This window comes from Balaenoptera borealis (genome assembly GCF_965194805.1).
Source record: "Balaenoptera borealis genome assembly, chromosome: 14".
Taxonomy (NCBI): domain Eukaryota; kingdom Metazoa; phylum Chordata; class Mammalia; order Artiodactyla; family Balaenopteridae; genus Balaenoptera; species Balaenoptera borealis.
In genome coordinates, this window is record NC_138875.1 from 63931495 (window position 1) to 63943925 (window position 12431).

General features: G+C 61.8%; 2 protein-coding genes across 2 annotated transcripts; one reads left to right on the plus strand and one right to left on the minus strand.

Annotated features, from left to right (window-relative positions):
- Positions 1 to 1442: 1442 nt before the first annotated feature.
- Positions 1443 to 7555, minus strand: RANBP1 (RAN binding protein 1). Its single transcript, XM_082354955.1, has 6 exons — positions 7398 to 7555; positions 6191 to 6327; positions 4512 to 4669; positions 3067 to 3195; positions 2339 to 2404; positions 1443 to 1876 (listed from the first exon to the last, which is right to left on the minus strand). Exons 1-6 carry the CDS (start codon positions 7410 to 7412, stop codon positions 1740 to 1742), a joined length of 642 nt encoding a protein of 213 aa, XP_082211081.1. The 5' UTR covers positions 7413 to 7555; the 3' UTR covers positions 1443 to 1739.
- A 130-nt stretch (positions 7556 to 7685) lies between these two features.
- TRMT2A (tRNA methyltransferase 2 homolog A) lies at positions 7686 to 12161 on the plus strand. The gene is made up of 12 exons (XM_082354938.1): positions 7686 to 8082; positions 8199 to 8764; positions 8959 to 9067; positions 9316 to 9497; positions 9676 to 9790; positions 9882 to 9997; positions 10074 to 10185; positions 10627 to 10749; positions 10929 to 11004; positions 11275 to 11391; positions 11527 to 11623; positions 11712 to 12161. Exons 1-12 carry the CDS (start codon positions 8059 to 8061, stop codon positions 11941 to 11943), a joined length of 1869 nt encoding a protein of 622 aa, XP_082211064.1. The 5' UTR covers positions 7686 to 8058; the 3' UTR covers positions 11944 to 12161.
- Positions 12162 to 12431: the final 270 nt, after the last annotated feature.

Below are 12431 nucleotides of genomic sequence, written 5' to 3' on the forward strand. Positions count from 1 at the left end.
CCCAGTGAGGCCATGGCCCAGGTGTCCTCTCCTGAGCACAGCAGAGTGCCTGAGCTGCAGGCCAGGGGACTGACCTGGAACAGCGTGGCCATTTCGTGCCCCACCCCCACCCCATCACACACCCCCACCCCATCACACACCCCCTCACACACCCGGGACTCGGGGAGTCCACCTGGACATATACTGGCTGGGGGCTCAGAGAAGCCCCCAGTGTCCCTGCTCATCCTGGCTGTCACACCTTGCAGTGCAGCCTGGTCACAGCACGGCTGTGCCCCAGCCACCCTGAGGGACCACCCCGCTCAGGGTTCCCCCCTTGGAGACACATCTCCTCACCCAAGAGGAGGGAAATCAGCCTGGCATTTTACAGCAAGTGGGATTCACCATGTACTACAGCCCAAAGCAGAGGCGTTCCACGTCCCTTCTGTGCTGGCAGGGGTGTCTGACCACCCTTCCCCGGAGAAGGACCAAGGCCCAGCACCAGCCTTTCCGGTCAATGCATCATGACCTCCACCAGCATCACGACTGAAATGGGGAGGTGCAAAAGCTTCCACGTCCCTCCCTGGGCCTCCCTGGGCGGGAAGGACCACCACAGGTGCCTGGCGAGCAAGCGAGGCCTAGGGATGCCAGCATGTGACCAAGGCCAGTGAGGTCTTCAGTTTGGCTTCCTTTGGAGGTGCCTCCACCAGAGGGGCCAAGGAAGTGAGGTTTAAATGGGACACGGGACACAGGGAAGACAGGCCAGGGCTCGGCCATGATGGAAGCCTCTGAGAGATGCTCCAGGGTCGGCTCCTGCCGTGCTCCTCCCCCTCCCCTGCGGGAGCTCCTCCGAGCCCGGGTGGTCTCCCGGGACACAGGCCATTACAGGCATGACCCTGTGCTTGGAAAACCTCTCTGTTGCTTAGGCCTACCTGCCTTACAGGACAAACTCCAAATGGCACTAACCCGCTTGCATCCCTGAAGTCGTCCCTTACTGAAATCTCCCGCAGATGTCCCCGGCCTCCACCCAGACGGAGGGCCAGGAGCACACAGACAGGTCTTCTCCGAGGATGGCTGTGGGGCTGAGCCCCACCTGCGCCAGGCACCAGGCCAGATGTGCACGCTGTGGACGGGTGGCTCCGCCAGGGCTGAGGGCCAACAAAAGATGCCCGGCCGAAGCCAGGGGACCCATTGGGTCTCTCTGTGCCGCAGCCAAGGGGACCTGGTGGGCTTCCTCTCTCCCCCAAAGGCCAGGAAAAAAACCTCCCTGCTCCTGGCCATGGGGCGAAGCAGGGCTGTTTAGGTCTCCAGGACAGCACTGGCTTCCCCAGGCCACCTGCCCCACCAGCACCAGCTCAGACGCACCGCGGCCCAAAGGCCACACAGCAGAGCGTGTGTGACGGCCAAAGGGGCAGGAACCCACTGTCCCAGGATGGGACCGACGCACACATGGTCCTGCCTCCATGCAAGTTTCAAACGTGTTGTTTATTTGCTATTTTGATGACTATAAATAAGTGTTTCCACTATGGAAAAGAAAGTTAGCACAGTACATTCTCACGACTGGGTAATGGATTTTCTGAAGTCGTCTTCATTAGGGCGAAAACTTAGAAAAAAACAACCTGAATGTTGGAAGTCAGTTCTTTATATAAAGTCCCTTGTAAAAACAAAACAGAATAAAAACAAACCAAAAAGAAGGGTGCAGGGCAAAATTTAAAAAAAGAAAAAGGGAAAAGACAGGGAGAAAGAACACAATGGGAGCCGACTCATTGCTCCTCCTCAGCCACCTCCTTGGTCTCGTTCTCGGGCTCCTTGGTCTCATTCTCGGGCTCCTTGCCCTCCTTCACCGAAAGAGCTTCTAGCTTCTCAGCTACTTTCTCGGCACTATCATTTTTGCCAGATCCTGCCAAGACACAGGAACGCGGTAAGAAGGAATCACCGCTCTGCCCAGCCCCATGGCAGCGGACAGGCCACTTCCCTGTGTGCCTCCAGGTAAACACGTGCTCACGCCTGGGACCCCGCTCAGGATGCTGGCGACCAGCATGGGGCCCTGAGTAAGCAGGTGATCACGAGGACCTCTCCAAGCCCCTGCAGCCCCCGGGAGACTCCAGGCGACGTCGTGACTTGGCTGCTAGGCTAGGCCAGGCCAGAGGGCACGTGCACGGGGCCCCAACGGCTGGCTTGCCCCTCAGAAAGCACCTGTGTACCGGGGTGGCTGCGTTGCCCTTGACAGGTCAAAGTGGTCACAGCCCCCCGGAATGCTGCTGTGGCAGACGGAAAAAGCACCCGCCTGGGGCTGCAGCCAGGTGCAGAGTGAGTCTGCAGAGCCCCCCCGGGCGCCCGCCACCCCATGGGCATCTGGCACCTTTCTTTTCTCTCTCTTCAATCTCTTTCCTGCATTCTTCAAACTTTGTTTTGAATTTCTGTGCATCTGCAGAGATAAGAGAAGATACCCCCCTAAGGTCCCTGAGCAGCGAGGAGTACGTGTCCTGGTGGGTCTGAAACTCCAAGGTTCACAAGGCCCATCCCAGGGTGCCCCAACCCTCCACCTCCCTGCCTGACTTGGCACCCATCTGGGCAGGGCAGGGTAGCCTTGTTCCTGCCAGGTGCTCTGCTGTCTGCTCCTGCAGGCCCCATTCCCAGAGCAGAGGTGAGGTCCACTCAGCATTGGATGTTCAGCTACTGGGGTGCTGAGCCCCAGCACCCAACCAACCCCCCAGGGCCCACTGGGTGCTGCTTTTGACAACCCGAGCTGGAAAGATGTCCCAGCAGGGGAGAGGTCTGCCTGGGCACTGCCCTTGCTGGCACCCAGACCATGGTGAGAGAACAGGTCGGCCCTGGGCAGACTGCCAGCACAGCCCCCTGTGAACTCAGCAAAGGAACCGCACTGTCATGGACTCAAGAGTCTGGGCAAGACCTCGAGGGCACTTAGGTCCCTTCCCCAAGGGCCCATCAGACAGCAGGGCAGGATCAGTCCCCACCACACGCTTCCCAGCTGCCGTCAACTCTCCTGGGAAAGCAACAGCACTGGCGTTTGCAACCAAACCACTACACCGTTAAGAAGCAGCGGCAGGCTGGCCCAGGCCTGCTTACTCTCGGCGTTAAGGAAGCGGATGGCCAGCAGCTCCTGCTTGGGGCACTCGTCGGCGAAGTCTGCGTGGGTATTCCAGACCCAGGCACGGTCACTGCCTGCGTTCGGCTTCAGCTCCATCATCGGCGTGACTGGAGAGAGAAGCCCCATGAGGATGTTGCAGCTGTCAAGCTGGCCCACCCACCCTGACCCCTGAAGGCCCGAATTGGGGCAAAACAGGCCTGGTTTGGGGTTTGCCAACCAGGCTTAGACAAAGTCCTGTGGGATCCCGATTTTACCCAAACCTCTGAAAACACCCTATGTTCACGTAAAACCAGGACCGCTCTGAATCGGGGAACAGGGTGGCCCATTCCCTGACCACGAGGACACCTCAGCGAGGGTTTCCAATCCCAACTCAGCCAAGGCCTCCAATGCCACCATGGCTGCTCACGCTCAGCCCCATGGCCCTGCCCCTGTCTGAGCAGCCCCCAGACCCAGGGCAGACATGGGCCACAAGGCCTGGTGGGCCCAGCCCTTCCAGTGGCTGTGTCCATGCTTGGCCACTCCATCCGGGACCTGGCCCACAGAAAGTGGGGAGCGGCAGAGGAGCAGAAGCCAGGAAGTGGAGTGATCACCCAGGAAGGCTCATGGTCAGACCAGGCCAACCACTCTCAGCCTTGCACTGCCCAGGGACACCACGGGGAACGAGGCCACCGGAAGTGGACACCGAAGGCCTCGTGACCTGCTCGTATGTCACAGAAGGTTGAGCCATGGCCGGGAATAAGCACAGCTGTCCATCTCCTCAGACCTTGCACAGACTCAAGGGGGACGAGCTCCCCAAGAAACAGGAGCACCCCAGAGCCACGTTCACCCCATGCCCCTGGCAGAAGCCTCCTGAGATACAGGACATGCCCAGCCCCAGGAATACGTCACATTCTGAGCCGAGAGCGGTCATCCCAGCCCACAGACACCCAGTGAGCCCACATTCCTACAGGGCACCAGGCCTGGGACCCACCTGCAGCTCACAGCAAACAACCCAGTGACCGGCCTGGCTCTGGGAAAAGCAGGGGGTCAGGGAAAACCCCCGGGGAAACACCTCAAATTGGGTTGGAAGATGAGGACCAGGCCAGAGCCGATGGCCTGGGCAGGGTGGGAGGACCATGGGGCAGGGACATGGAGTCTGGCCCGTGAAGGCCCGGGGGACTGTGGTGCCAGGAGGCCCCTCCCTGCTCATCTGGCCACATCACCCTCCAGGCCGCTCCCTCTGGCTCCTGCCAGGGCCACCTGTGTGCCCAGAGGAGGGGCCCTGCCCCGCCGGACACGTTTGCTTCCAGACACACACTTGCGACTCCAGAGCAGCCCAGTGACCAAGGGACTGACATGGGGGGAATCTTACTGTCACCCCTTTGCCAGCCAAGCTGCGGGTGGCTTTCCCTGGATGCCCCACACTGTGCCCGGGGCCACCTACTGTAGTGGTTGGCGCAGATCTTGAGGGTCTTGTCCCTGCGCATGAGGAGGCGGATGGTCCCCTTCTCCTTGTGCTTCAGCAGCTTGACGTCCCCAGTGCCCCGCTCCTTCCACTCCGGGAGGTCGTTCTCTGAAGCGAACCGGAACAGCTTGGCCCGCCTTTGAGGAAAGCCATTGAGCGAGGGGTTAGGCAAGCACAGGAGGGGACGAACGAGCCTGCGCCCGCGGCGTCACAAGACACCCCTGCCTTTCTTTTTACTCCCAGTACCACAAGTCAAGACGTCAACAAAAGAGTGAGACGGCTCAACAAACTCCAGATTTTTACTTCACAATAAAAAAAGGAAAAGAATTTCTACAGTTGCAACATATTCCAACAGGAAGACCTGACCTCTCAGAGAGCCCACCGCATCCTGGGCAAGGCTGCAATCATGGGGCAGGGGGCTCCCTGGCGTCCCCGGCACCACAAGGGCAGCACGGAAGTAGGCAGGGGCCGAGGAGCCTTCCCTCTGCTGGGAAGACAGGGCTGCAGGCCTCTGCTCAGGCCGCCAGGCTCTGGCCCAGCAGCCCACCTTCCTGCCCAGAGCAGCCCTGCCCTTTGCTTCCCCACAGGACCCCAGCTCAGCCAGTCCCTTTCCTGTGGAAGACTGCTCTCCGAACTCAACTCTGTCAAGGGAGATGCATCCTCAGGAAGAAGCCCCAGGCCCATCATGAAGGCCCCACCCACTGGCCTCACTTCCCTCAGGACGCCAGGAGGTGCAGCAGCATTTCTACGCAGATCAGAGACCCAGAAAACCAGTGTCTTTATGGAGCCGCCCAGCACCCTCTGAGACCCAAGGGGTGCAAACAGCTCTCCTTCCCCAGGTCCTTGGGAGTGGTGGGGAGGGGCTGGTCTCTCCAGCCTCCCTGCTTTAGAGAGAGGAGTCGCAGTGCTGGTGATCCCCTCTGCTTCCCTCCCCTGACCCACAGCAAAGCACTCAAACCATAACCTGGCATCTTGGACAGAATTTGAAGGGGTGGAGAGTTTGCTTCCCCCTGATTTCCACTAACTTGTAGCTACATTAGCGTCTCCTGCGATCCTGCCTGTCCGCCGGTGCCGTCACTTTGTCGCACACATCTGGATGCACGGCTTCTGTGACCACTGCTTCAAAGTGACACGGCCACCGTAGCTTCTTGTTGAAAGCACCAAGAATCACGTATGATTTTTAAAGAGTAACTTTAATGACTATAGCACCGCCCACTCTCATTTGTAATTCCAGGCATTGTTTTGTACACTAAAAGTATTGAATCTGAAATTCATAAACCTTAAAGTACCTCCACATTTAAGGAAAAAAGATAATAGTAAAGACCCAATGCTCAACCAGCGGCAGGGGGCTGAGACAGTCTTAGAGGCAAGGCTGGCAAGGACAGGGGTCTTGGGGAGATGTCCCTTGTGGACAGAGCAGTGGTAACATGACACCTGGGAGTGCCCATGCCCTCCCCAGGACTGGCCTCAGGGCAGCAAGGACACCCAGGACCTAGGAATGAGTGGATTCTAACAACAGCCTTGATTTCCACGTGGGAGTAGCCATCACAAAACCCTCAGTGTGGTTAAAGGTCAAGCCAAGACCTTGACACCCGTAAGAACCAGTTACTATCTTATACTAAAAATGCCTACTTCTGAAAAAACACCAACTTACTTACATTTTAAAAAGCTCCTCTTCATCTTCTTCCAGCGTTTTAATTTCTTGCTCAGGAAGAGAAACTATTGGTTCAAACTGGGGGTCATGGTTGGACTCGTCGGCATTCTCGGTGGAGGTGTCGTGGTCCTCATGGGTGTCCTATGGAGGAGGGTGGAGATATGACCCTACTGGCCACGCCAGAGCTCACCAGTGGCCAGAGCCATCATCCCCACTAGTGAAGGGCCTCACCACAAAGCAAGGGATTAAAAAAGCCTTTCAACTCAAAACTTTTCTCCGGGATCTGCAGGGAGACACCGGACTCTGACACCCTCCCCCAGATGCAACAACCACACCTGCACAGACTGACTGGGCTCCTTAAACCCTGAAACTCCCAGTGCCGGGGAGAAACTGCCCCAGGCTCCTCATCTGTAAGATGCAGATGCTGGTACTGCCACGCACAGACTAAGGACACGATGATGGAGAAAAGAGGGCCTAGAAACAAACACTACCCTTAAAACAAAGCAACCCTTTGAGTTTTTACTGGTTGAGAAAAATCTGTGCTCTTGCTTAAAAGGAAAAAAGTTGTGATGGGTCTGCTAGCGTTTATACAGAATTCACAGTTCTGCCGGCAGTTATACCTAGGTTGGGAAAATTACGTTTTATAATTCAAAAGAATTCACACAAGAGCTACAGAATTCTAATCCAGTGCAAAAAACTGTAGAGCACAAAGGATCATGTTTTAGGTTGTCTCACGGAGCACGTGGCTTGGCAATCCACAGCCCAGGAGTATAAGACGCCCAGACTTAGCTCCCGGGCTCTGCCCAGAAAGGCAGGCCTTCGCCGGCTCCTCGGCCGGATCGCACCGGGCCGCACGGCCACCCCCGGGCCCCCGCCGCCACAGGCCGCCCGCCGGGCCGCGCGGGAGCGGAGGCCGGTGGCGGCTCGGGGACCAGCACTGGATGAATGGGGCTTTGCGCGGGCCGCGGGCGGGCGGGGGCCGTCTCGGTGCGGGGCCCGCGGGGATCGAGCGGGAGGCCTGGGCCCGACCGCGGCCCGGCGACCAGGAGCGAGCGCGAGGCCCGGCTGCCCCAAGGTCACGCGGCCCCGCGCCCGAGCCCGCTGGCCGACGAGGGTTGGCGGCGGCGCGGGCCTCCCACGTGGCCGCCGGTAGCGGCCCCGGCCCGTCCGGCCCCCGCCCCAGCCCGCCCGGCCCGCCCGGCCCGGCCCACCTTGGCGGCCGCCATGGGCGCGGCGGCGGCGGCGGCGGCTCGGCTGGCTCGGTCGTCGCGGGCTCCGCGGCCTCTCGGCGGCTGGTCGCAGCTCCTTCCTCCGCGTCTGGCGCCGGCACCTCCCACCCGCCCTCTCTTCCCTCCGCCCCGCGACCCGAACCCCGACCCCTGACCCCGGCGGCGGGAAACGCGCCGCGATTCAAAACCAGCGCAGCTTTATTGGCTCAGGCGGCGGACATTCTCATTGTCCAGCCCGCCCCACGCTTCCCGCCAAAACGCCCGCGGCGCATGCCCGGCCCGCCCGGGGGCCGGGGAGCGCGCACTCCCGGCGGCCCTCGCGCGCACTTCCGTCCGCGGCCGCGCGCGCCCCTAGAGCTCGCGGACAGTGCTGGGGGTCCGAGCGGCGCGTGGCGATGACGTCGACGGAAGTGGGGACGATAGAGATGCGCCGCCTCAGCTGCGCGCGCCGGCGGACGAGCGAGTGGTCGGCGAGGAGGGCGGCGGGCTGCGCAGCCCGTGCCCGAGACCCGGACCTGAGCGCGGAGGGTACGAGTCCCGCCCCCGCCCGGGCCGGAGCAGGGCCGGCCTCGCCGAGTCGCAGCCGCTCTCCGCGCGCCCCCCGTGTGCCAGGCCCCGGGCGAGGCGGCGGACGGAGCGGACGATGGGTGACGAGCTCGACGGCGAAGTACGGTGAAGGGAGACCCTGGCGGAGCCGGGGGCGGGTGGTGAGATGGGACGGAGAGGGAGAGGCTCGGGGCGCGCGGGCCCCAGCCAGCCCGCCTGTCTGCTGTCTCCACGCAGGGCCGGGCGCGCGTGGGGGGCCCCGACCAGGACGGCCGCAGCGCTCCGGGCAGCCCCGCGGCCCCGGGCCCCCAGCAAGGGGAGGAGCAGGCCACGGGGGCCGGGGCCGCGGGACCGGGTGCTCAGCCGGGGCCCTACAGCTACATCCGGGCCGGCCTATTCACTTCGGAGATCTTCAAGCTGGAGCTTCAGAACGTGCCGCGCCACGCCAGCTTTAGCGACGTCCGGCGCTTCCTGGGCCGCTTCGGGCTGCAGCCCCACAAGACGAAGCTCTTCGGGCAGCCTCCCTGCGCCTTCGTGACCTTTCGCAGCGCCGCCGAGCGCGACAAAGCCCTATGTGTGCTGCACGGCGCCCTGTGGAAGGGCCGGCCGCTCAGCGTGCGCCTGGCCAGGCCCAAGGCTGACCCCTTGGCCAGGAAGAGGCAACGGGAGGATCAGGGGGAGCCGCCTGCCACCCCTGCCACGTGCATCGCTGATGTGGTGACCCCTCTTTGGACCATGCCCTACGCGGAGCAGCTTGAACGGAAGCGGCTGGAGTGTGAGCAGGTGCTGCAGAAGCTCGCCAAGTGAGTGTGGGTGCAGGCACTTCTGGGCAGAGCGCCCATCGGTGGCTCCCTGTGCGCTCAGCCTGCTCAGATACCCCTTTGGGGAACTAACCAGTAAAAACCCTGTGTTACCGGTGGGGACAGTGAGGTTCCAAGAAGGGGCCCAGGCGCTTGGGCAATTGGAGCCTGACCTCTGCCCCTCCTTTGCCCCGCAGGGAAATTGGGAGCACCAACCGCGCTCTGCTCCCTTGGCTGCTCTTACAGAGGCACAAACACAACAAGGCCTGCTGCCCGCTGGAGGGGGTCCGGCCGTCACCTCAGCAGGTCAGGGCCTCTGCTCTCACAGAAACTCCTCTTGCCTGGCTCTCCCATCTCTCTTTTTTTTGCGTATCTGCTTATGGTTGTCATCAAGTGTTTGTTAGTTGTCAGCCTTCTGCCCTGGGCTGCCAGGGCCTGCGGGGGAACCAGGGTCTCGCTCACCAGCGTCTTTTGCTGTACACCCTCCGTGCACGAGTGCTGGACCGCCGGGGTAAGGGTGGGTGTCTTTCTGTTTCCTTCTCCCCTTCCTGCAGACTGAGTATCGGAACAAATGTGAGTTTCTGGTTGGTGTCGGGGTGGATGGGGAAGACAACACGGTTGGCTGCCGGCTTGGCAAGTACAAGGGTGGGACGTGTGCTGTGGCAGCTCCTTTCGACACCGTGCATATTCCTGGGGCCACCAAGCAGGTGGTGAAGGCTTTCCAGGAGTTCATCCGGTGAGGACACGTGGCTGGGCTGGTGGCTCCAGGACATCCCGAGGCAGTCTGGGAGCAGAAGACCTGGGTCCTATCTGGGGGGTCTGGTGGGTGTGGCTGGAGGAGAGAGCAGGGACGCTGCTCACCCAGTCTTGGTTGGCAGATGTCAGGGACTTAGGGCCATCTGTGGCTCCCACAGGTCCACTCCCTACTCGGCGTATGACCCGGAGACATACTCGGGTCACTGGAAGCAGCTGACTGTGCGCACCAGCCGCCGTGGGCAAGCCATGGCCATTGCCTACTTCCACCCGCAGGTCTCAAGCGGGTGGCTTGCAGGGGGAGGGGTGTCTGGGCCAAAGCAGACTTCGACACAGTCTTACGGGCCTTTTCTACTGCTTGCTCCAGAACCTGAGCCCTGAGGAGCTGGAGGGGCTGAAGGCTTCTTTGGCACAGCACTTCATGGAGGGGCCGGGCAAGACCAGCGGGGTGACTTGCCTCTACTTCGTGGAGGAGGGACAGCGGTTAGTAGCTCAGGTGAGGCTGGGTGGGTTTCTCCGAGGACTGGTGACACCGATAGACGCACCTTCCCGCCTACAGAAAGACCCCCAGCCAAGAGGGCCTGCCTCTGGAGCATGTGGCCGGGGACCAGTGCATCCGCGAGGACCTGCTGGGGCTGACCTTCCGGATTTCCCCTCACGCCTTCTTCCAGGTGACCAGATCCCTGGGCTCCGGGCTGGTGCAGCAGAGAGGGGAGAGCATCCAGGCAGTGAGCTGCCAGGGCTGCGAGGTCGGCCACCTGGAAGAAGGGCTCCTAATCGTGGCCACTCGCTAGACCCTGGTGACCACCCTGTGGGAGGGTGGCTTGTGGGCACGACACCAGGCTCTGGCGCTGGTGGGGTCTGGTATCTGCTGCTGCAGGGGTCCCATGGGTCCAGCTCTCAAGGAGGTGGGAGGGGGGCGGCATTGAGTTGCTTTCTCGGGCCAGGAGACTGGGTGTGGACGGAGGGACCCTGGGGCTCTCAGGCAGTTAGAGGTGGGGAAGGGAGTGGCGGGGGGGCGGGCGGCGACCAAGAGCACAAGTGCCTGGGGATGCAGACACGGGGGCTGGAGGGCAGCAGGGAGGCTGCTCTGATGCGTAACCCACGCCCAGGTGAACACTCCCGCGGCTGAGGTGCTCTACACGCTCATCCAGGACTGGGCCCAGCTGGACGCGGGGAGCACGGTGCTGGATGTGTGCTGCGGCACTGGCACCATCGGCCTGGCTCTGGCCCGGGTGAGCCCTCCTACCCCGGTCAAGAGCATGCTCTCCCCCACCCCACTCTTGTGTCGTCACCCATTCTGTCATGTCCCCCCAAGAGAACCTCAGACTGTTCCAGATCCTCTTCCGCTGCCCCCCCCCAGAAGGTCCGGGGTGGGGAGGGGCGCCATCAGTCTGACCTGTTTTTGCTCCAGAAGGTAAAGAGAGTCGTGGGGATCGAGCTGTGCCAGGAGGCTGTGGAGGACGCCCGGGTGAATGCCCTGGACAACGGTGAGAGCCAGCGGGCCTCGCAGTGGGTGGCAGGTCCTGTGTGTCCCTCCACACGGCACCTGGGACCCACCCAGTGGCTCCTAGGGCTCATGGGGTGAGGGCAGAAAGGGCCCCTACTGTGTGGACCTATTGTGCACCCACGATGCCTGGGGCTGCCCCGCAGGGAAGGGTTTTCCTGAGGTGTCTTCTGGGGGCTTCTGGACACGGCTGGGCAGGTCTCTGGGGGGTGTCCCGGGCCTCATGGCAGGGCTGCTGCTGTGCCACCTCCAGAGTTGAGCAACGTCGAGTTCCATTGCGGGAGGGCCGAGGACCTGGTGCCTGCACTGGTGAGCAGACTGGCGTCCCAGCAGCTCACGGCTGTCCTGGACCCACCCCGCGCTGGTCTACGTGAGTGGTCTCCACCTGAGGCGTGGTGCGGGGAGGCAGAGGGTGGCCAACTAGGCTGCCTGGCCTCGGGCCCCTGTCCGCTCCTTGAGGGGGAGCCACTGGGGACTCTCCCTTGAGGGGTCTGTGCCTCCCCAGATTCCAAAGTGATCCTGGCTGTCCGCAGAGCTGAGAACCTCAAGCGACTCCTATATGTCTCCTGCAACCCCCGGGCAGCCATGGGCAACTTTGTGGAGTGAGTGTGGGGCCTGGGTGGACGGGGCCTCACCCCAGGAGACCCTGCTGTACCCACGCAGTTGACCATGGCGCTCCCTCCCATACAGCCTCTGCAGGGCCCCGTCGAACCGGGTGAAGGGCAGTCCCTTTCGGCCAGTCAAGGCTGTGGCCGTGGACCTGTTCCCACAGACCCCACACTGTGAGATGCTCATCCTGTTTGAGAGAGTGGAGCACCCCAATGGCATGGGGGCCCTGGAGCCCCAGGATCCTCCAGTCCAGCCCCCACCAGGGCCCCCAGGTGACACCCCACCAGAAACCAGGGCCTCCCCCGCTTCTTAGTCCTCTGGGGCAGCGGAAACCAGCCCTTCCAGAACAGTACCCAGACTGCATCACGGGCAGAATCCAGGGGCTCCCCAAGTCCTTGCCCTGCCTGGCATACTCAGGCAATAGCCACAGAGGGTACAAGACCCCTGTCCCCGTGGGCTCCTGTGGTCTGCTCCCCCCTCACCCCCAGAATGGGCCACAAGGGCTGGAATAAACAAGTGCTGAATTACCAATGTTTGTGATGAGAACTCGGAGCCTGGCACACAGGGACTCCCCTCTACCCTCGCCACAGGTGCAAAGGGGCAGGGCCAGGAGCGCTCATAAGAACTGGCCCAGTTGGAACAGTTCTCCCAGCTCTTCGTGTGGCCAAAAGTCCTGGCGTCCCAGCAGAGAGCCTGCTGTCTGACGAGAGACACAGGCCTTGTGGCCAAGGGCCAACTGTACACATGGCATGGGGAGCACAGAGCAAGATGCTGCCCTGTTGCCCTTCCCCACCCTCATTG